We start from the raw sequence: 21364 nt of genomic DNA on the forward strand, positions 1-21364 counted from the left end.
TCCTACATCAAGCGGATATCTAATTGTATGTAATTAGTCATATTTCCCAAAGTTACAGGAGTATGGTTTTGATTAAAACAAGACAATAAGGCCTGCTGCAGGGTTTGGAAAAGAAAAATGTGATGTGTTTGATTATGATAGGCCACATTGCTGTGAAAAACTTTTTTCATGTTAAGAACTCCAATCTTTTACCGAAGTTGAAGTAGTATTTTAACTTAAAATTTGTGCACATACTTGAAAGGGAGTCTATAGCTACCAGACAAGTATCCATTATGGAGCAGTCCTGTAGTCCGGTGAGCAATTTCAATTATTTCTAAAACATCCCAACCATGCAGAAAGTTTTATGTGTAATGTTCCAACGATGAGTGCATTTTGGAAATATATTTTTGATACTACCTCCTGTGTTTGACCTCATTTTTATTTATAGTTAATTCCCAAGTTTAGAAGTAGAATGCTTTGATTTCTTTCTGTTTTTCCTTCCAATTGGAGCTATTCTCTGTCTGATATACCAGTCAGGTGATTTATACTAAACTATGCTAAACAATTTAGGAAAATAAAATATACTAAAAATGGAATAAGAGCATCACTTTATGCTGAACATAAAATAACTACAGGAATCATACACACTGAGTACAAAGTGCTTGTTTAAAGATAAAACAATATAATTGGATCTGACATGATTTTCAAGAACCTGAAAAATGACGATTAAGTACAAAAGTCAGAATACAAGTCATCAACTCAATTTATATCACATGGATACAGTAATAGTCTAAAGCATAAAAACGTAAAACTGTGATGAAAACAGAAAGTACTTAAAATACACACCTGCTTCTAGTGCTCTAGACAACATTGTTAGAGACAAGAAAAAAAGTTACAAATTAAAAAAACAAAGGTAGTGTTTGAATTAACAAACAGTAAGTTTGGGACAGCTTATTAACTAAGCATAGGCTCCTTTAAAACAATAGCACAAGGCAAATACCTTTGTAGTAGGAACCACGGGACAATGTACTGAGATTCACAAGAACGTTTGCAAGCACCATTTTTAAGGTGGAAAGTCCAAAGTTACACGTAGTGCTAACATAATGAAAGGGCACACAATATCACAGATGCTTCCAAAAAGGAGCGGGTTTGACAAGGCTAAATATTTTTTAACATTTTTCTTTTTGCTGCTTTAAGTAAACAATACTTTAGTAATTTAGTAATAAAATGTTTGTGTTACGGCGAATGTCCGGTGGCTGGCGAATGTCTGACATTCGCCGGCGAAAGTCCGAATCGCCGGAGGTCACCGGCGAATGTCCGAATATAATTTTGAAAGTTATTTTACGCGGACATTCGCCGGTTTGTCACTGGCGAAAGTAACATTCGCCAAAGGTGCCCGGCGAATGTCCGAAAATATTTCTTTTTCCTGGCAGAACTTGAACTGATGGGATTAATGCAGACATTCACCAGCTTATTTCTGGCTAATGTCTGAAGGGAAGCTGGAGCTTAGTTATTAGAAAGTAAAATGGTCAAGACCTGTATTTAAGGGCGCATCCTAGTGTAGCGAGCCTAAAATAGGGGTGATTAGCGTAATTATTTTTAGAGAACCCATAGTTTCTAGAAGTAAAACCGAGTATACCGTTTAGTAGCGCATACTTTTGACTATAAAATGCAATGTGTAAGACGTCGATACGCCTATCCAAAGCTGAGATATCCCCTGTTGAAAACGGCACTGCAGCGTTGTCGTTTTGTGGTGTACCTCTTTGAAGTCGAGCCGTTGGTCTCAAAGAGTCCAACAAAGCGTTTTTAGACTCTGTATAAATGTAGGTATGGCATGAACTAGGATATTTGCAATCGGATAATTTTTACTATTTTTTCGAGCAGCTTAAACTTAACAAAGCTAAAAATCTCATAGCTTTGATTTTTTTTCGGGATGAAGGAGGTGACCGATTCCAGATATCCTAGTTCATGCCATACCTACAAGTGTTAGGAACATCCACAAAAAATCGGAACCTCAACGGCCCAACGGTGTGGCCGTAATCCGGTACACTATGACAAGACGACAACGCTGCAGTGCCGTTTTCTACAGGCGATATCTCAGCTTTGGATAGGCGTATCGACGTCATACGCATTGCATTTTATAGTCAAAAGTATGCGCCACTAAACGGTATACTCGGTTTTGTTCTAGAAACTATGGGTTCTCTAAAATTAATTACGCAAATCACTCCTATTTAGGCTCGCTACACTAGGGTGCCCCCTTAACTTAGTGTTGGGGGAAGGCCAACTATCTCACTGCCATAACAGTAATTATTGCCGCAACACAATGCGTCAATGCACCATCCTAGTTCATGATTCTTGATAAGACAATAAATTTAGGGATTTGAGCCCAAGACAAGAGGGGAAAATTCACATCAAAACAACCAGTATTGTCATAGAAAATTACCTGGCAAAGACATAGGAGCTGCATCCAGACAAGAGGGTTGCTTGGGTCGTTTCTGCAAAGAGGCCGAGTTTTGGATCTCTGCGCAGACTCAGAGACCCCAGCCACCCTCTTTTCTGGACCCAGCTCAGAACTCTGGTCGTTTTAATGGATCTTCCTTACTACAATCAGGGTTGCATTTTAGGGAGAGCTTGATTGAGAAGACACAAAATGATTTGCAGAGGACTTGCATACAACAATCAATATTAAGTGTCTCTTACCTTACACAACAACCTACAGTGCTACATGCCCTCTTTTGATAATAAAAAATAAAATAAACACATACATGAAAGGAATGGCTTACTGTCCTAAAAACATGTCAGTTCAAGTCATAATTGCAAATAATGAATAAAACTTCTACCTGAACAGAATATGTAAAATGGCACTGAATAGACCAATTTCAAATGCTCCCTAACTCGCTCTGTCACTATCAATCAATACCTACAATATTTCAAAACATTGTGGTTTGTGGATTGACTAGACTGAATCTACTCCGAGCTGCCAACAATCACTTGCAATCTTTTCAATTTTTGCTTGCACCATCTGATGCCATTTGGGCCGCTAGGTCAGCAAACTTTGCAACATAATCTAAACTAGTTTCAGTCATGAGGCATTGCATGTGTGTTTCCACCTGTGTTTATTGGTTTAAAACAAAAAATAAAAAAAATGATTGAGAAAGAAAAAAGATGGGGGGAAAATGGTAGATTTCAGTTTAAAAAACTTGACAAGCTAATTCAAGATGACCACGTTACTTGTAATAACAGAAATACTTACATCAGACGTTATTGAAGTTTGTTGGTTGCTTACTTGTAGAGGCTCAGGATTTGCTTTCATGGGAGATTCAAGATGTCCTAAAAAGCTACTGAGTGAAAAGTCCTGGAAATAAAAATTCAGAAAGTTGTGACAGCTGTTATACAAATGTAACAAAATTGTAGATACATTACGAAGAAATTTACCTCAGCGTTAAGCCACTGATTCTCATCTTCTTTTAACAAAGTTGACGGACTTGCAGGTGGTGGGGACGATGGACCAACTGTGCTAGACAATAATCCTGCAATAATTTTTAATTAGTTGTGATATTCAGACTGAAGCATACAAGTAATATGATTCTTTCCAATAATTTATAATGTATCATATCATCCAACTAACCAGTGAAATTAGTCTCCATTAGTGGGCTTGAGTTTAGACCAAGTTCACAAGGAAGAGACAAATCCAGTAGGTTTGATATGCTGGGTGGGGAGTTGACTGGAGTGTCTAAAGTAGGAGGGAAAAGGTCTTGCACTAAATGGCAAGATTGGTGTGGCTGATCACCTTTGTTTTTGTTAGACTGCTCTTGCACAGTTACATGTGGCTTTGATTTGGTTCCTGCAATAGGAAGATAAGTGAATTCTTCAATACAGTAGCAAATACAATAGCTTGTGGCAAACATCTGCACAGCTCATACGTACCCATACTTTCACACAAGTCAGGCATTGAAATGTCAATATCTGCACCTGTTACTTTGGGAATAGTTTTTGCAATTTGAGGACCAACAGTTGAAGTGGTAGTGGTGACAACTTGTGGTGAAGGTTCAGTAATTTTGTGAACAAATTGTGGGATGGATGACTGCAATAAGTTTGATGAACTAGTGGGGGTGAAATTGAGAATACTAGGAGACTGAGCTATTGGAAGAAAATCTCCAGGTACAGAAGTGTTTTGAGGCAAAACCTGAAAGAAATATACATGTGATGTAACATGTGCTAGGATTGTTGAATTGACATAAAATCACAAGATTCAACAAAATTACCTGGAAGGTAACAACAGATTGAGTTTGAGGAGCTTTAGGCAGAAGAGGTAGTATTCTCGGGACAACAACATTTTTCTTCACAGACACTGGCCTTCCACGGCGATTACATCCCCTTGGCCTGAATTTCTAAAAGAAAATATACAAATATTGAGGTACTTAGAACCAAATACATATGGTAACAATAATGATCTTTAAGGGATATTGAAGTTAAAAACGTGTTTCAGTAACTATAAACAACAAACCTCCAACTGAGCTTTAAAGGCATCAGCTGTGCCGGGGCGAGGTGGAGGTTTAAAGTGTGGAGATGGCATAAGAGGTCTCCGGAATGGGCCATCATTCATAGATGGTGAGCTAAGCTTTGGGGGAACAGCAGAGCTTTCAGGTGGCAAATCAGAGTTGAGTACCTTCTGTGATATAAGAGATAGATGAAAAGTAAGATAAATGAAAGATAAAATAATTTATACACAAGTTGAAGAAAAAATTGTAAAGGGAAAAATGCTCACATCAACTTCAATGATGCCTCGTGATGGGCGGGTTACTTTTGTCTTTGGCACGTTAGACTTTGGTGTCCCATTGCAAACATGACCACATGGGCACTGTGAAGAACAAAAAGCTCTTTAGAGGGTGCTAATTTTCAAATACTGTAGTTATATTTTAAAGAAGTACTCACCTTAGCTTGGGAACTACACATTTTGGCAAGAGACAATAGTTTTTTCAGAGGTAGGGAGAGTTGATTGGTGGGGCTCACTTGATCCTTCTGGCCTATCAAACCTTCAAGTAATGGTTTATTGATAAAACTTTGTAGATCTTTAGCGTCTGTTGAAACATTTGAAGTAACTTCTGGAGATGAGCTCTGTAGCCGGTCTTCCCACCAGTACTCCAATTTAACTTTTGAATCTGCGCCAAACTAAAAAAAACACAACAAAAACAGGAAAGTTTAGTCAGTCAAAATATTGAAACAAAATTTAAAAGGTAGATTTCTCCTTACCATTAAATAGAGTTCACCAATGGTAGCAGCATTAGCATTGTCAATATTCCAGCCAGAGCGGACTCGTTTGATAACATCTTCATTGGATTCGGTTGAATTGGTCTGCTGGTTTACAGAGCAAACAGCGTTGTCTTGAATATTACCACCAATAGTGGAACTTCCTGGTTGAACATTATCTGTGTCATCTTTAACACCAGAATTCTTTGCTGAAGACTTTACAGATTCCCCATTAACCTTTAACTCTCCATGACCTAAAACAGATTAAAAAAAAAAAAAAAAGAAATGGAATACATTAAAAAAAGAAATGAAAATAGGTACAAAAAAATTAATAAAAACATTGCTGGCATTTGGAGATTTACCTGAGTCTGCGCTACTACTGCTAGCATCTAGATTGATGCCACTTCCAAAAAGGCGGAAAGGACATGATGGCTTTTCATCTTCATTTTCAACTTGTGTGTAGGCACCTGACTGAGAACCATCCTTTGATTTTTCAGGTGATGAATCTAGTTGAGATATCTGTAGTTCCTTTTTCTTATCACTAGAACTGTCATTCCTCTGACGCTTTGTTCCCCTTCTCCCACATCTAGAATCCGTACAAGCGAACAAATAAAATTAAACATTACTAGACAGATGGTAAACATTCAACCAGTTAGTTTACACGGATCTTACCCTTTGCTAGCATGTAGCATTGAGTTGAAAAGTTGTTCAGCAGCATGGTTACCTAATCTACCTTCATGAGAGTTTAAACTTAAACGGGAGCTGGTAAAATATTCACTAAGATTTATTGTAAGAGGAGTAATGGTTGCATTGGATTTTGGGGCGACACGAAGAATATATTGTGGCTTACGAAACTCTTTTCTTGATCCAAGGTCATCAGATAGATTAATATCAGGGTTATTTCGTTTACCATCAGTCAGTCCAACTCCATTGTCCACCTAAAAGGAGGAATATGAAGGGATAAAGCATGTAATTATTTCCAAAGACTAGAAAGGATTTAAAATTTGAAATATCTTACTGCTGTAGATGGAGCGTCATTTGTCAATTCCATGTTGGCTGTTACTTCTTTCAGCTGTGACTGCAGTCTCTCACAGTGCTTAAGTGTGTGTGGTTGCCACCGTTGTTCAAGATAGCTAAGAAGAGTTGATAAACGACGCTGCAGAGGCAACAGAGTTTGAACCCTGGGATTTTGAGCAGTGGCCTGCACACGTGCCCATGCTTCATTTGTTCTTGGTTGCAGCTCAACGGTTACTCTTGTTGGTAACTTCAAATCTTCAGCTAGATCTTCTTGCTGGTTTAACTTGCGTAAAGCTCGACAAATAGGGGTTTTCACACGAATATTTTTTCCTCTTACCCTGATAGTAGTAAAGCCCCTGAAAAAAAAGGTTCAAATTATGGCATTAAATAAAACTTTCTATTTTTCTTAAATAAACAAATCAAATAATAGAAAATATAGTACAAAACGCTTCTTTTTTTTTTCTATACCTGTAAATAAGTTCACTGAGCTTGAGGCTGGTTTTCTCTGACACACTTCCTAGTTTTTTTCTTAGTTCTCCAAAGTTAATGAGGCCATATAATTCTTGAGTTGCCTTTTTCGTTTCATCTGGGAAGCGCAGGTGCTTGGATATTTTGTGCCATGTCCTATAATAGAAATGTCTTATCTGCTCTTTATTTTTAATCATATGTTCAGGGAGACTTTTACGTTTTGCTTTAGCTTCAAAATATCTTTGAATTGCATCAAAATCTTTCCCAAACTCATTCAATGCTTCGAAAAAAGTATTTTTGTCCTCTAATGGCCACAATTCAAATGGCCTTCTCTTTGGTTTGGCATCAAGCTTGTCTTCTTCTTTAGGCAAATCTAAAAATAATAATAATTATTATTTTTATTGGCTTATTTAAAACTTTAAATACAAGGGATTCAGTCATAGCAGTCTTCTTTCAATACTGTGCACAACTCATTTTATTCAAAATGTCCAGGGTAGTTGTAGAATTTACCTTTTCTCTCAGGGGGAGTCTGGTTAGCAATGATGTCCAAGCGCATCTTCTTTGAAACACGTGCACTGGTTCGAAGTTGAACAGAACTGTTTTTGTCCCCGTTTTCCATTTCATGACTCTGGACCACTGACCCCAGAATTTCGGGTGGATCTTCTGCAACTGTAGCTTGTTCGACATCAGGCATTGGAGGCATAGTTGACACGGAATCTGCTTTATCATTTTCTGTTCCAATACAAAAGGCATTGTTGAAGGGTTTTGGGCCAGTGATACCATTGTCATTGACCTGACAAGCACTCATCCTGTAACACAATATTAGGGAGGATTTTGAACAGCAAACTAAAATAGGATACAGATCAATGTTAAAATTGAAAATAAACGTTATTGGGCCAAAATTCAGATGGAATGTTGTAGTATCCATATTAATGAGAACATGGTAAAAGTTGTAGGTAGTCACAAACACAAAAACAAACAACCATAATTTTTCAGATTGAACAAATTCATTGAAACACAATGTTTTCATATGGTATTTCCTTTTTTGGTGTGTGATAAGAAAACACTTAAGAACCAAGTAACATTTACTTCCACAAGAACACATCCATACCAAAACCATGAACTTTGCATAGTGTACATACCCAGCGTTGATCGCAGACGATCTTCTACAATATCATGATAACAAAGGCGAACGATTATTTTCGCCCTTTCAGATCATGGCAATCGTAATGCCAGAATTTTCAAGTGTGTTACTGGGTGAAAATCTCGAGCAACTATTCAACATGTCTCCGCACGATCACAGCCATCACAGAGCTAATAATAACTCACGTCACCTTGCCACAATCACAATTGCTCACATTATTCAAATAAGACAGGCACCATATGTAAGAGGTTCGTCCGTCTTCGTTGGCCGTGTACTGATGATGAGGGGGAAAATGCGAAGAACTTCTTTAGAAACTAATAATAAAGTGGACTGACTAGCGGCGTTAACAGTGACCCGCTCTTCCACTCTCTTTGTTCAAAAGCAACCCCAGCAACATAACTTGAAATTCGGCGTTGGCTCATGCGTCAAGTACTGATACAAAGTCGAAATCCAGAAAAAAATATCAAATTCCACGGCAATTACTAGAACAATAACCAATAACAGAGAAGCACGAACCTTCACGAACTAATGTTTACAACCCAATGAAAACTGGAGTTCCACTGAATGGCCAACACTATAAAAGTGAAATTTAACCTTCTTTTCCAAACAAAGTTGACCTCCAAATCGTTGCCTTTTGAATTTCTAAATCAGCTTCGGATAAGTTTTGGCAATATTTTAAAAAGAAACTGCGATGAAAATAAGTCAATAAAATGCTCAGACTAGTTTTACGTTCTCATACGTTTGCCCTACTGGAATCACCGCCTGCTGGCGAAGCGAAAATTACTGACTGTTATTGTTCGGTCTTCGATTGACATTTTATATTTTGTAAGAGGTTAGATTAGTTAGATGCAATTTAATGCGGCATTTGAAAACTTTGGCTAGCCATCTGGAACTTCTAGCCGGAACGGAATAGTCAGAGCCTCAGTCGAACACTTACTCTCAAATCCTCTAAGACTTCCGAATCGTGTCACGACCTAAAAGTAAAGCTCTGATACAATGTCAGAAGAAGATAGCTTAGATGTGAAACCAATCATCAGTTCTCTGACTGCTGCACAGAGAGCACTCATTGAAAAAAACAGACTAAAAGCGTTAGAGATTCGAAGAGCTAAATTATTGCCACATCCTTATGCTAAAGTGTAAGTATTGTTTTCTTATATTATTAATTGTATTTCGTGTCAAAAGGCCCCTGAGAGTAGACACGATCAAATACAGTTATTTGACAACTTAATGACCAAAAGCTTAAATTGTTTGACCACTTCAATGTTTCCTGGTTTTCTTTAGTGATAAATCAGCTGCTGAAAAAACTGTTACACGCTCCAAAAGCAATAAAATTGTTGATACTGGTGGAGGATTTTTGCTTGAAGAAGTAGATGAGGGAAACCTGTTCAATGACAATGTAAGTAGTACATATTTTCCTTTCATACATGCTATCACTGTATTACGTACTCACATTTGCAGGTAAAATTTATTGTTGGTCGCATTGTTCCCTACAGCCAGAAGTTGTCAAGGACCCAGGACCTATCTTACCTCCTGACTGTCCCATTTGTGAAGAATGTCAGAAGGAGTTCTCTGATTCTTGGTTGCTGAAGTCATTCAATCATTCTGTATGTGATGGTTGCAGGTAATTTTTTAGAAAATGATTAGCTCGTGTGCATGTATGTTTCGGTTAAACCCCGAAGAACGGCAAATCCTGGGTTTGACCGGTCAAAGCTAGGTTTTACCGAGGCAGTTTGGTAAAAGCCCGATGTAGGATGGTGGATCTAGGGTTTGACCGGTAATATTGGTATAATTGGGCTTTTACCGCACCCAAAACGGTAACTGCTGTAGCTGAAAATTTTTATTTCCAAGCATTTTCCAGAAATTTTACTGGCCCTATTACTAGGATGGCACTTAGAACCTAAGAGCGACCTCCTGGCCATTTACTGAAATTCTGGCAGTCTTTCTGGCAAAGGCACTTTGTGAAGCCCTAGCTGGCCTAGAAGTACTTTACACTCATGGTGTTGAATTATTTCTGGTAGGTGTGTGCCTCTGCAAACCAAGTTGCAATGTCCTTATGAATATAAAAATTATCTGGGTACAGCATATACAGTTTTGGGCATTGTAAAAGCCCGATTCTACCAATATCACCGGTCAAAGTCCGGATCGACCATCCTACATCGGGCTTTTACCAAACTGCCTCGGTAAAACCAGGCTTTGACCGGTCAAACACCGGAACTGCCGTTCACTACATTTTAATTTAAACATGTTTTTCTTTTCAGAGACAATGAAGACAAACATGCACTTATCACAAGGACAGATGCTAAAACTGAATACCTACTGAAGGACTGCGATCTTGACAAAAGACTCCCATGCCTTAAGTTTATTGTGAGGAAAAACCCTCATAATCCTCGTTGGGGTGACATGAAGCTATACCTCCACTTGCAGGTAACGAAAGTTGTTCATTGAAAGATATAAAAGGGTATGCTTCTTCTAACATGTTCGGAGCAGCTGTGGGTCCAGTGGGTTGGAAAACCTATTAGGCTGTGGTCACATTCTGGACCAGAATTTCTGGTCCCACCGCACTGAATGTGTTAATACCCGTTTTTGATAATAACTGTGATATTTACTTCTATCAGATTGAAAAACGAGCATTGGAAGTGTGGGGATCAGAAGAAGCATTATTGGAAGAAAAAGAGGCGAGAGATGAAAAACGAAATGCCTCGAAAGTGAAGAAGTACAACAAGCAGTTAAAAGGTAAGTACTGGGAACTTCTTGTGCCAAAAACACGTGTTTTGATAAGTCATAATTAGTATGATGATGCCCTGTTGACAGCCCTTCGGATGAGTGTGAGGAGCAGCCTGTATGACCGTACTTCAGCAGCAGCTCACACACATACCTTTGGTGCAGAGTCTTACAATGAAGAAGACGACACTTACACTCGTTCTTGCACAACATGTAATTTTACTGACACTTTTGAAAAGATGTGATCCCACTCTTTTTTATGGTCACACATCTCATATGTGTGTGTTTCTTTTTATTGTTTTCTTTTCTGAAGTAACTACTATATTTATTTCACTCTAAGCAGCACACAATTCTTATCTGGACCCTATATATTACTGGAGAGTCACAGAAACTACTCTCACATTATCTCAAAATAGGTTCATGATTCTAAGCTGCACTTCGACTTTCTGGTTCCATGATTGAAAAAAGGGGGTGTTGCTTAGAATTGAGTAAATGAGGTATGTTTGAGTGAAAATAATATGTGTATCTATTGATTCTTTTAGCCCTTGTTCGAGAGAAGTCAAGGAAATCAGGGCCAGAAATAGGACTTCATTTGAAGTAATTTTGTATTCTATACTGTAGAATTAACCTGCCTAAACACCTCTATGGTAATTATTGAAGCTGATTTCCTTTAACTTCTTTGCTACATATCCAGAGCGGATAAGGTCTACTAGAAATTAAACTTGTATTATATTTGGTCCTTATTCTTATCTTACCGTACTATCTGTGTTTTTTCTAACTGTATTTATTTTTGTTATTATTAGTTTTGTAAGAGATTTTTTCACTCTCAGGAAACATTTGAATGTGTATCTTCTCTGTAAACAATAGCAATAGCACAATCAAGTAAGTACACTTGGAAATATGAAGAGTTTTTTGTATGCCGGCTATTAGTAAATTAGTTAGAGTAAATTTAAATTTATTTTTATCATTTAATGTCATTTGTAGGAGTGTAGTATTTTATTTTCAAAAAGAAGCCCTTCTTTTTAAGTTTTAATACTGTGAAGCCCTTCTTTTTAAGTTTTAACACTGTGATAAAGGAAAGTGATTGTACATGGATTTAAGAGTAAGGCCTTTTAATGTACCCACCACACAGCCACTGAAGGTGGGCCTCGAATGTACTATTAACACTGAAAGTAGTGGTGGGTGAAATGATGCTCAAAACAGCATGGTTTGTGTCTCCTATAAGAAGAGCACTGTGAGAGAGCATTATTTGGTGTGACATGAATGAATTAAATGTCCTTGCAAACACAGTAAGATGAGAAAGGTTCTACCTTGAAGAACTCGATTGCTGAAAATAAATATTGGTTGAGTATTTTAAAATGTTGCATGTACTTTATCTCCTAAATTACATTGAACCGTAGAAAATGCAGAATTTTGCCAACTTGCCAAAGTATAATTCGAGTGGGCATTATCTGTCAGTAAACCAAAAATATTTGGTGAAAGCTAATGTACAACAGGGTTTGCCTTTCTACCTCAAGTCTTTGCATGCCTTCAGTCAAGCCTGATGCCCAGGGTTCATCTCTCTGGCCTTGTAAGCCCCTTTCTGACAAGTAAAAACAACTTGCTATGAATTTTTAGACAACAAGACTGTCTCTACCAGAACGTGTTCCCCCACCCTCTCCCCTTTACAACAGAGCAGCAAGGGAGCTTGGATGTGTTTTAAAAAAAGAACTTAAACAAACTATGACTTATGTGAATGAAAATTCACGAAGTTAAACAAACCATGACTTTTGTGAATGAAAATTCAGTTTTGTAATTGTTATTACAATTTTTGATAAGTCTAATAATTTGTCTTTCTTTCTTAAGCCACCCTGCACACTTGAGTAGATGCACATGAGCTAAATGTATCCCCCCGGTCCCCCTTAGCTGCCTTTTCTGACTTGTTAACATTGTTGTATCCATGATGGTGACTTAGTCTTCCACAAAGATCGTTTTCTATTCGAATCGCAATCTGTTAGCGTTCACCCGACACCGCCTCCTTCCCTGAGTGGCCGCTGAAAAGCCCAACGTTTAAGCAGGTTTTGCGCAGCCAATTATCTCAAAGATAACGCGATAGTGCTTAGGCCTCATCGAAGGACCGGAGTGCGACGTCTGATGATACAGTTGACGACAACCGTTTGAAGTGCCGGCTTTTCCTACTCATTTTGCCTGGGTAAAGGGTGTGTCAAGGTGTGTCAATGAATTAGGGCCGGTGTAAAATCACACATTCAGCAGTGAAAGATCAAAAATAATGTTCAAGAGTTTTCTTTTCCTCACAGCTGTTCCTTCTTTATTTTATGTTGACAAATTACTCTGTAATTTAAAAGATTGTATTCATATTTAGATGGCAACAAAATGGGGAATTGCTAGTGCAGGATTGATCTCCCATGATTTTGCAACTGCTGTTGCTACCCTGCCAGCAAATGAGCACAAACTTGTGGCCATAGCAGCACGAGATGCTGCTCGAGCCAAAGATTTTGCTGCACGCCACAATATTCCTCATATTCATTCTAGTTATGATGAACTTGCTAAGAATCCAGATGTTGGTGAGCAATCGTGTTTCAGTTACTTTGAGCTTAATTATGTTTGTGGCACTCTGCCCTGAAAGGTGCATATTTGATTTCATACTGATTTTCCAGATGTTGTCTATGTGGGAACTATCAATCCATTCCATTATGAGGTATCAAAGCTGATGCTAGAGCATGGAAAACATGTACTCTGTGAGAAACCCCTCTGTATGAATCAAAAGGACACCATTGAACTTTTAAAGGTATATAGGTAGACTATTCAATCTAAATTACTATTTTTCTTGTACGAACAACTTTGTTTTTCTTTAGATTGCAAAGGAAAAGAAGTTATTCTTCATGGAAGCTATTTGGAGCCGTTTCTTCCCTGCTTATGAACAAGTGCGGAGAGAGTTGTCAGCTGGTGCAATAGGAGAAATTATTCAGTTAAATGCTGAGTTTGGAGTACACATAGAAGCTGCTCGTGTTAAGTAAGAATTAACATTTTCTTATTTCTGTTAGATTAGAGACAAAATATCACAATAACAAGAGATATGTATTTATTTATCTGTCCTTCAGGCAAAAAGATTTGGGTGGAGGTACCATTCTGGATCTTGGGGTGTATGTCTTGCAGCTTGCTGTAATGATTTTTGGTCCCAAAATGCCTTTGTCTGTGAAAGCTGTTGGTCATTTGAATTCTGATGGAGTTGATGACAATGCAGCAATTGTTTTGACTTACCCTGGATCAAAGACAGCTTGCCTTTCTACATCATCACTGACAAATATGGAAAATAATGCTGTTATTTATGGCACAAAGGGTAGCATTAAGGTGAGTCAGTACATGCATTCTTTCCTACCCCTGTGCACCAAGGTGCGTTACGGACCCGTGCAAGCATAGCCTCCCTGCATGTTTTTCCATACTTCGGTAAAAAAAAAAACTTACTTTATTTTATTGTGCTCAAGATTTGCCAACCATTCTGGTGTTCTACATCAGTAATTTCTGGTGATAAGACATCAGAGTTTGTCCTGCCTGCTGCTGCTCAACCCTTTAATTTCACCAATAGCTGTGGCCTACGCTATGAAGCAGCCGAGGTTCGCCGCTGTATAAATGAAGGTATATTATTCTCTTAGGTTATACATCTGTTAAAAATATAGCCTCTGTAATCAAAGTAATTCTTATGCCTAGGATTATATGAGAGTCCTAAAATGACTCATGAAGAATCTCTTGTCATATCTAAACTTCAAGATGAAATTCGTGCTCAGATTGGTGTTGTTTTCAAAACTGATTCCTAAGGAAGACAATTCTGAAAGCGTGGGAGCTCTCCCACTTCCAAACAAGTTGGCATTGAGTGGTTATTCCCTTTCAATATTGTTATTTTTGGATTTGAAGTTTAAGAGAAAAGTATTAAATATTTTGTGATTATTACTTTCAGTTTATTTTCTTACCCTATTTACATTTCCTTTATGGAAAATATCAACTGTTGTTTCATGGCATTTCCTCAAATCCATATTAAAAACTCCAAGGGACATTTTATTATCAGGTGATTTAAAATAATCTAAACCTCTTCCTATTTTAATTATCCATCCATTACTTAATCTGTAAAAGAATTTTTTTTATATGAAATCATTACTTCAAACTTAAATTAAGGGGCTTAATTTTTTCCTTTAATTGGTATTTATTCCATACCTTATTGTTCTATCGTGAAGTGTTGTCCGAATTTCAACTGCTAAGTTTACTCTGCGGGACTGGAGAGAACTTTTTAGGCTCGCAAGCCAGTTGTTTGTATCATGAGCTTCTTGTGGATTATGCCCAACATTTGTTATCAAGTCAATAGTTTTCAGATTGGGGCAATTTGTAACTGCTAACTCACAGAACTTTAAAAAATTTTGGCACTGGAAAAAAATAAATAATTGGACAACGGATTAGAAAAAGTACAATTATTCAGAGAAACCAGGAGACCCTTGACAGAAAAAAACAACTAAATCTATACCTGATGGAAATTTCTTACGTATGGATCTTCTACTTCTATGTCAGTCACTTCTGAATCCAGGAAACGTCCAAATACGCTTTGGTAACTGTGCCCAGTAGAGTCAGCCTCAATCACAACTTGTTCTCTGTATTCACCAAGAGCCTTCTTCTCTTCTATGAGCTTTTTGATCATTTCAGCGCGAGACATGTACTCTTCCACCTTCTGCCGTAGCTGTGCCTTTTTTGATGTATCCGTTGTGGCTGAATGTTTACAGAAGACAAATCAGATTACAAAGAGAAAGCAGACTTCAATTTTCTTGATAGGGCTAATTGATGTTAACACTTACTTTTGATAACTTCCATTAATACCCTTAAGCCTTGCTCATAGCAAACCAGCGACTCAGTGTACCTCCTGTTCCTGTCAAGTTCAACAGCTCGTTGGAGGATGGAGGTGACTGCAGGCCCAACAAGACCTAACCCACTTGACGAGGACATTTTCTGAGGAACACCTACAAGTAGAAAAAAATTGACACTAATCGAAACATAAATAGTGCAAAAACAATGACAATTATAGGTGTTGTATGTCCTCACCTTTCTACAAAGACTGTCAGTAGTATGAGCCCAACCTCAAATAAATACAAAATCGGACTTTGTAATGTCATGCAATCAAAACGAAATATAACACAAACATTCTTTTATTAAATCCAAATCATAAATGTTTTAAAATTAAAAAGTTGAGCATTGGCCTAACAGGCCAACGCAACATCTGTTCTGTTTACTGCATTCTCGGAGGAGCACACGGGAGCTGTATAGGAGCCACCCGAAGTACCCGAAGTGGCCGAAGCGGGGTGGGGAGTTCGGCTCGGCCCGGCGGTCTCGACTCTGTCTCTGTCTACTGCGCCCGGAACGGGCATTGCAGCTGACAGCTGTAGCAGTGTGCTGTCAGTCTGGAGAATTCCTTAAAATGTTATTGGATGTTAAATATTGCTAGCCCGAGCAGCGAATAAAGTGCTATAATCGCTCATAAAGTAGTACATTTCCTGCGCAATTAATGCGCATTACCGAACAAATGCACTGCACAGGTGTTACCTAAAAACAGTCTTAGTGGTGCATAGGCCAACAAAATGTCCCGCACTTAATGTGTAAAAGCGCATAAAATGCGGTAATGCCTGTAAAAAGTACACTAGGCGATTCAAGATTATACCCAGTACCCTTTCCTTTCGGCCTATTTTCATAATTTTCACTGAACTAAATTTTACGAAAACGCAAAATTTAGCCAGCAAGGATTTACGATAATATCAATCAAGTTGTTGACCGTGCCCACCACACACAATTAAAATATTTAGTATGTCATTACATTTTTTAAAGCGGTCTATAGATTAAGATCTCCAGAAATCCTCTGACTTCATTTGATGCGCTTCCTTATAAACTATATTAAAGATTCAATTTAAGCGTACTAAATAAATTTGAAAAACCACTTAGTTTCATCACCAAATATCAGAATATTTTCTTTACGATAATGTAGAGAATCCATGCGAGGAGGGCGTAACTTAATTCTATAAGAACATTAAATTTGATTCCGCTGTGATCTGAGCAGTGGTTTCATGAAGGTGGTGTGGTAATTGGGTAAGTCAACAACGAAGGGCTTTGCTTTTTATCCGTCCTTAAAATTTCATTAGCGTCATTGTATGCAGCTGTTTGTTTCATGTATATCATTGCTGACTTTCTTTCAACTCTGAAAATTTAATACGTGTTAAAAGATAAAACTTGTTGCTATTATTTTCTTTTTTTAAAAAAATTGGTTGATCTATTATGTAGTTTAGTGAGTGGTGAAAATTAACTCAAAATTGACTACTTAACTTAATGTCTGGACTTCTATGAATCACTCATTAGCTTTAATCAAAAGACACATTCCTATCAGTCTTAATCAATTATTCAACAAAAGTCAGCTGACAGTTGCTATGTGCATTCTTTTCTTCCAGCCAAATTTTGGGTACTTTAAATTTCAGGACGCCCTCCCTGGCCGAGCCGAGCGGCCGAGTCGCATCTCCCTCCTCCTCCACCCGAGCGCTTCGGGTGGCTCCTATACAGCTCCCGTGTGCTCCTCCGCTGCATTCTGAACAAACAACACAAACATACAGGCCACAACAACAAGAAAATGGTCTTACTTATGAAAAATTCTACGTTGGACGAATCGTGGAACTCGCTTTCTCATCTTCTAAAACTCTAGCAGTCAGATAGCGCAGCGCCAAGTTTGAATGGATAAGTTAGAGTTAGAGGGCAGGCACACAAATAACACAAACAAATTAGGATAGAATGAATCATAAACTTTATTTTTTCAGAGAAAAATCATTTTTACAAAAATGAGACTATGAACAAGAAAATGACGTATTAAATCAAACAAATTATGATGAACAGGTAATATCTCAAACAGTCCTAATGTACTAATAATCACAGCAAAATAAATGTAACAGAGAAATAATCATAACATACACTGGAGTGATATCTGTTTAGACAACAGCGCTAATCATCAAGACTACTAAGCTTACACGGTGAGCAAAATCCCCACATTCAAAAAGTGTTCAAACAGTGTAAGATTATTTTAACAAATACATAGGAATGAGTTTAAAACAAATCTTGATTTAAAAAATTGTTTAAAAACAGCCTGTACACAATCACAAATCATTCACAGTGGTGAAACTCAACTGGAAAGTTATTCCACGCTAGAGGCAAGTCATTAAGGCTTCATAGTTCTTAGAGAAATAAAAGAAATTTTGTATATTCAACTGACACAGCAGTTGAAATACAAGATTACACTTCCAAAGGATCGTTTTTACCAAGTAGGAACTTACGGAATAAATGTAAAGATATACAAAAATGGTACAATATAGAAGAGTGATACACAAAAACAAATCGATTATTTGTCCTTTAAAAGTTTACATGTAATAATGATATTGTCAACAGCTACATATTTAATAACAATTTTTTGAATGAGTATAGATATAAATTTTAAAATGACATATTTTATTTAGTTTGAAATATATTTCATAATAATTAATAAGATCCATACCTACAAACTTCCTTAATTGGAATAAAAAAAAAACCCTTCAAAATACACGAAAAACTGACATTTTAGAAAAACTGACCTTATAGAGAGGGTGTAGTTGGGCACAGCTAGTCCAGCAATAACATGACACTTCCTTACATCTGTGAAATGTCAAATTACCTACGCATGAGAAAAAGTAACAAAACAGGTGGCACGGATCTCAGAAAAGCAATACTGCTCTTTTAAGTACTGGTTCATCAAACAACTATGTAACTGAAGGGAATTAATATCCAATATCAAACATTTTTATAATGCTGGCATGTGTGGGTGAAGTTTTTGTCTCTCAGTTTCAACTTGGCGGGCAAGATCAATGCTAGAAACTGTGGGAACACCACATGGAAGAAAGAGAGTCTCTGTTTCATGCTGCATAATGTGTTCTGCCTCAGCTGTAGTAAAAATGTTGTTATAGATTAGTGACAAGAGAAATCAAACAACTACAAGTTAAACATTTTGCTTCCAATTTTTTTTTTACCTCTGATACGATGTAATTTAGTACCATAAGACAGATCAGCCTGATATGCCAGAACAAATGTCAGTGGTAAAATTGGCATCAGAAACCCTGGCTTTTTAGTCTTGCGATACCTAAGAACATAATATATAAATATATAAGGAAGGAAGGCAAATGCAATGATTTCAAAATCAGTCTGCTTCTCAAACTTACGCTGAAGACAGACTCGTCACACCAATGACGTAAAATGCAGTCAGCCAGTTTAGTAGTTCTCGGGCTCTTGCTATTTGCATTGCCATGAGTCGCTCCCTCATTTGGTTCTGGGAATGTAATTGTCTCTCAACCTGAAGGGTGTAAAAGAATTTATGTTAAGTCTAATGTATTGGGTAACATTTGAAATGAACAACAAATTACTATAGCATACCATAATGGTGTTCAGCTCTTTCACAAATTCACGGTTTTTTGACATACCGTCTTCCATTGATCGACTTACAACTGAACCCATGGCTGTAAAAAGCTTGAAGGTATCTGAGGAGGAAATTTAAACAGTAACATGTAATTAACTTGAATGACGATCAAAATCACAGCCTGTGCATTTTCATCAATCTCAATGAATGATAATGACAACACCTGTAAAAGAGGTTGTCAATATCAATTCAATGTTGCACAAGGTGAAACTGCAACAACATTTTCATGCAATTTGGTAAAAAGAAAAATGTTTTTCATAAAAGTTGCAGTAGTGAAAATAGTGACATTACTCATAACCTTACATAGAGACAAAACTATTCAATCCTGTTCAATCTAAATATTAAAAGGTGAAATAGTTTTAAAAATAACAATTGGGGTCTGTTTATGGAGAAAAATTATAATGGTCGCAAAATATAAACATGTCAAAAGACCAAAACCAACCAAAACAATTCCTGTCTGTCTTCTGCTTCTGCTTGCTACACCACGACCGTCGTTTGTTGGTTGTCGTACTGTACTGTCAGGTACTGTCAGTCTGCTGCGGTCTGCTTTTATTTCCTGTCATTCAGTTTGAAGAGATTGCAGATTTACAGAATAAGAACAGAATGACAAGAAAGCCATGTGCGGTAGCAGTAAGTTGCTGTTCGAAACCTGCATGTGAAATCGTAAAATGTAAGTTAAATTTATAGTTATTTGAATGTTGGAAGAAGGTCGGTAAAGGTTAGGGGCCTGTCAACATGAGAGGTTTATTACTGCTTTCAATCAATTTAACGGTCTATGTACCTCACAATGCTACAGTTTCTTAATTGTGCTCAGTTATTTAAAATTAAGTGTTGCCTTAGTATGCCAATCTCTATTGTCTTATGTGAACTACGCATGATGTTGTTGTATTCCAATATTCCAATTCTTTTTCTCTAGTGATTGTAAATGACGAGGAGTTCAACCAGTCTTCTGATCTTGAAAATGGAATAGTTGCCTACCCCTGGCACATTGATACAAAGTATTACACGGCAGACGTCCATGTCTGCACTTTGCAGGATAAAAACCTGGGAACTACTGAATTTGCTGAATCTGTCCAAGCTGTTATCATCTATTTTGATAGCAGAAAGGTGATAATTTTTATTTGTTTATGTGACTTCTTCTATCAATATTTCAAGTTTGTTTTCAATGGTTTATTTTCTATTCAGAACGAGGGGCTTATTGATGTTCAGCAATGGGAACCATTCATTAATGAATTTGACCCAGACATCCGCATTCTGCTTTGTGAGAACTGTGAAGAAAATCCATCAACAGGCATCAGTAAACTTACAGGTGACACAATGAACCAAATAAGTAATGATTATGTTTTTGTGTGGATTAACTTTCTTAATTCATTCATGTTTCACAAGCTCAAGAATGGTGTATAGCAAGAGGGTACGAATTAGTAGAACTCAATCCTTCAAAAGATGAAGAGTGGGAAGAGGACCAGGACTTTTTGGAAACTACAGGCGCTCCTCGTATTCTACAGGCTTTACACGCTCATACATGGCCAGAATTAATTATGAAAGGTACATTGATTTGCAATAGTGAATACCTTGATTTAACCTCACATCAATTTATCTTTACTTTCTTACTAGGAGAATCCAGTAGCTGCTCCCGAAACATCCAATCATTGCTTCTCAATCCAGGAGCAAATTTCAGGTCACTTTCTCCAAGTGATGTTGATTTCAGTGAGTTGCTTGCCAATTCGGAGGCAGGAGACGATGGCCTTAGTCAAGAGCTTCAGAATCTTCGCTTAAATCAAGAAGCCCTAGATAGCGGTCATGGATTTGATCCTAATATTCTAGATGAACCTCCAGGTATTTATTGTCAATTTATAATAGCAGAACACCAACAGACATTATGTTAATTCTTCAATTATGAATGCCTGGTCACAATTCTACCGCCTTGTTGCAGATGGTCTTGGCTCAGGTGGGAATACAGATGATTTCTTTAGGCTTTTCCAAAATCTAGCAGATATGAAAGAAAGAGTATCAGGCATGACAACGGATGACAGGAAAGCCTGTGCTGAACAGGTAGTCAAGGCTTTCTGGCGTGTCATGGGTGGCGACACCGAAGAGTTGAGTGATTCTAGTGAAGATGAAAAATGATACTTATAGACAAGGACATACATAATATACTCTCAGTTTTTATTTCATATGTGCATTCCCTTGCTTTTTCTCAAAATCCAATAATCTGCATCTACTTTAATTTTTTTCACTGATGACAATGAAGGAGTAAAAACAACTTTCTTTCA

At 37.4% G+C, this 21364-nt stretch overlaps 6 protein-coding genes across 9 annotated transcripts; 3 read left to right on the forward strand and 3 right to left on the reverse strand.

Moving 5' to 3' along the window:
- Nucleotides 1-1154: 1154 nt before the first annotated feature.
- LOC113202169 (protein cramped-like) lies at nt 1155-8412 on the reverse strand. The gene is made up of 16 exons (XM_052267260.1): nt 7857-8412; nt 7225-7523; nt 6715-7087; nt 6248-6602; nt 5902-6167; nt 5592-5815; nt 5233-5483; nt 4915-5151; nt 4748-4840; nt 4487-4651; nt 4245-4370; nt 3907-4165; nt 3608-3823; nt 3415-3509; nt 3233-3334; nt 1155-3089 (listed from the first exon to the last, which is right to left on the reverse strand). The coding sequence occupies exons 2-16, from the start codon at nt 7520-7522 to the stop codon at nt 2982-2984; spliced, it is 3168 nt and encodes a 1055-aa protein (XP_052123220.1). The 5' UTR covers nt 7523; nt 7857-8412; the 3' UTR covers nt 1155-2981.
- Nucleotides 8413-8627: 215 nt separating this feature from the next.
- Nucleotides 8628-11938, forward strand: LOC113202167 (DNA repair protein complementing XP-A cells homolog). Its single transcript, XM_026416273.2, has 6 exons — nt 8628-8994; nt 9140-9254; nt 9352-9479; nt 10117-10282; nt 10474-10591; nt 10670-11938. Exons 1-6 carry the CDS (start codon nt 8855-8857, stop codon nt 10822-10824), a joined length of 822 nt encoding a protein of 273 aa, XP_026272058.1. The 5' UTR covers nt 8628-8854; the 3' UTR covers nt 10825-11938.
- Nucleotides 11939-12622: 684 nt separating this feature from the next.
- LOC113202165 (trans-1,2-dihydrobenzene-1,2-diol dehydrogenase) lies at nt 12623-14527 on the forward strand. Of its 2 annotated transcripts, none has more exons than XM_026416272.2 (7): nt 12623-12787; nt 12942-13143; nt 13237-13367; nt 13435-13592; nt 13681-13930; nt 14065-14215; nt 14288-14527. In XM_026416272.2, the coding sequence occupies exons 2-7, from the start codon at nt 12942-12944 to the stop codon at nt 14392-14394; spliced, it is 999 nt and encodes a 332-aa protein (XP_026272057.1). In that variant the 5' UTR covers nt 12623-12787; the 3' UTR covers nt 14395-14527. The 2 variants fall into 2 exon arrangements, with proteins under 2 accessions (XP_026272057.1, XP_052123231.1); XM_052267271.1 differs by having other exon boundaries at nt 12630-12787; nt 12877-13143.
- LOC113202168 (MIT domain-containing protein 1) lies at nt 14507-15866 on the reverse strand. The gene is made up of 5 exons (XM_026416274.2): nt 15662-15866; nt 15418-15579; nt 15093-15331; nt 14789-14994; nt 14507-14698 (listed from the first exon to the last, which is right to left on the reverse strand). Exons 2-5 carry the CDS (start codon nt 15563-15565, stop codon nt 14536-14538), a joined length of 756 nt encoding a protein of 251 aa, XP_026272059.1. The 5' UTR covers nt 15566-15579; nt 15662-15866; the 3' UTR covers nt 14507-14535.
- A 1510-nt stretch (nt 15867-17376) lies between these two features.
- Nucleotides 17377-19681, reverse strand: LOC113202177 (plasminogen receptor (KT)). 3 transcript variants are annotated; one of them, XM_052267287.1, is made up of 5 exons: nt 19534-19681; nt 19049-19152; nt 18838-18968; nt 18649-18758; nt 17377-18562 (listed from the first exon to the last, which is right to left on the reverse strand). In XM_052267287.1, the coding sequence occupies exons 2-5, from the start codon at nt 19127-19129 to the stop codon at nt 18423-18425; spliced, it is 462 nt and encodes a 153-aa protein (XP_052123247.1). In that variant the 5' UTR covers nt 19130-19152; nt 19534-19681; the 3' UTR covers nt 17377-18422. The 3 variants fall into 3 exon arrangements, with proteins under 3 accessions (XP_052123247.1, XP_026272067.1, XP_052123258.1); XM_026416282.2 differs by having other exon boundaries at nt 19545-19653; XM_052267298.1 differs by lacking the exon at nt 19534-19681 and adding an exon at nt 19395-19504.
- LOC113202176 (alpha- and gamma-adaptin-binding protein p34) lies at nt 19579-21364 on the forward strand. Its single transcript, XM_026416281.2, has 6 exons — nt 19579-19761; nt 20008-20198; nt 20277-20400; nt 20478-20636; nt 20706-20927; nt 21025-21364. The coding sequence occupies exons 1-6, from the start codon at nt 19695-19697 to the stop codon at nt 21216-21218; spliced, it is 957 nt and encodes a 318-aa protein (XP_026272066.1). The 5' UTR covers nt 19579-19694; the 3' UTR covers nt 21219-21364.

Source organism: Frankliniella occidentalis, unplaced genomic scaffold (genome assembly GCF_000697945.3).
Source record: "Frankliniella occidentalis isolate FOCC.00 unplaced genomic scaffold, Focc_3.1 Scaffold4, whole genome shotgun sequence".
In the NCBI taxonomy this organism is placed as follows: domain Eukaryota; kingdom Metazoa; phylum Arthropoda; class Insecta; order Thysanoptera; family Thripidae; genus Frankliniella; species Frankliniella occidentalis.

Bases quoted from the DNA above. Each gene is read 5' to 3' on its own strand.
- LOC113202177 (XM_052267287.1), bottom strand. From the start codon at position 19,129: ATGGGTTCAGTTGTAAGTCGATCAATGGAAGACGGTATGTCAAAAAAC. The intron at 18,969-19,048 runs GTATGCTATAGT...TACACCCTTCAG, and splicing joins AAGAGCTGAACACCATTATG to GTTGAGAGACAATTACATTC. The intron at 18,563-18,648 runs GTAAAAAAAAAA...TTTTTACTACAG, and splicing joins TAAATTACATCGTATCAGAG to CTGAGGCAGAACACATTATG.
- LOC113202165 (XM_026416272.2), top strand. From the start codon at position 12,942: ATGGCAACAAAATGGGGAATTGCTAGTGCAGGATTGATCTCCCATGAT. The intron at 13,593-13,680 runs GTAAGAATTAAC...TCTGTCCTTCAG, and splicing joins ATAGAAGCTGCTCGTGTTAA to GCAAAAAGATTTGGGTGGAG. The intron at 14,216-14,287 runs GTATATTATTCT...TCTTATGCCTAG, and splicing joins TCGCCGCTGTATAAATGAAG to GATTATATGAGAGTCCTAAA.
- LOC113202169 (XM_052267260.1), bottom strand. From the start codon at position 7,522: ATGAGTGCTTGTCAGGTCAATGACAATGGTATCACTGGCCCAAAACCC. The intron at 7,088-7,224 runs GTAAATTCTACA...TATTATTTTTAG, and splicing joins GACTCCCCCTGAGAGAAAAG to ATTTGCCTAAAGAAGAAGAC. The intron at 5,816-5,901 runs GTAAGATCCGTG...TACGGATTCTAG, and splicing joins ATGCTACATGCTAGCAAAGG to ATGTGGGAGAAGGGGAACAA.
- LOC113202167 (XM_026416273.2), top strand. From the start codon at position 8,855: ATGTCAGAAGAAGATAGCTTAGATGTGAAACCAATCATCAGTTCTCTG. The intron at 9,255-9,351 runs GTAAGTAGTACA...TGTTCCCTACAG, and splicing joins GAAACCTGTTCAATGACAAT to CCAGAAGTTGTCAAGGACCC. The intron at 9,480-10,116 runs GTAATTTTTTAG...TTTTCTTTTCAG, and splicing joins TCTGTATGTGATGGTTGCAG to AGACAATGAAGACAAACATG.
- LOC113202176 (XM_026416281.2), top strand. From the start codon at position 19,695: ATGACAAGAAAGCCATGTGCGGTAGCAGTAAGTTGCTGTTCGAAACCT. The intron at 20,199-20,276 runs GTGATAATTTTT...TTTTCTATTCAG, and splicing joins TCTATTTTGATAGCAGAAAG to AACGAGGGGCTTATTGATGT. The intron at 20,928-21,024 runs GTATTTATTGTC...GCCTTGTTGCAG, and splicing joins TATTCTAGATGAACCTCCAG to ATGGTCTTGGCTCAGGTGGG.
- LOC113202168 (XM_026416274.2), bottom strand. From the start codon at position 15,565: ATGTCCTCGTCAAGTGGGTTAGGTCTTGTTGGGCCTGCAGTCACCTCC. The intron at 15,332-15,417 runs GTAAGTGTTAAC...GTAAACATTCAG, and splicing joins ATTAATGGAAGTTATCAAAA to CCACAACGGATACATCAAAA. The intron at 14,995-15,092 runs GTATAGATTTAG...ATTTTTTTCCAG, and splicing joins ACGTAAGAAATTTCCATCAG to TGCCAAAATTTTTTAAAGTT.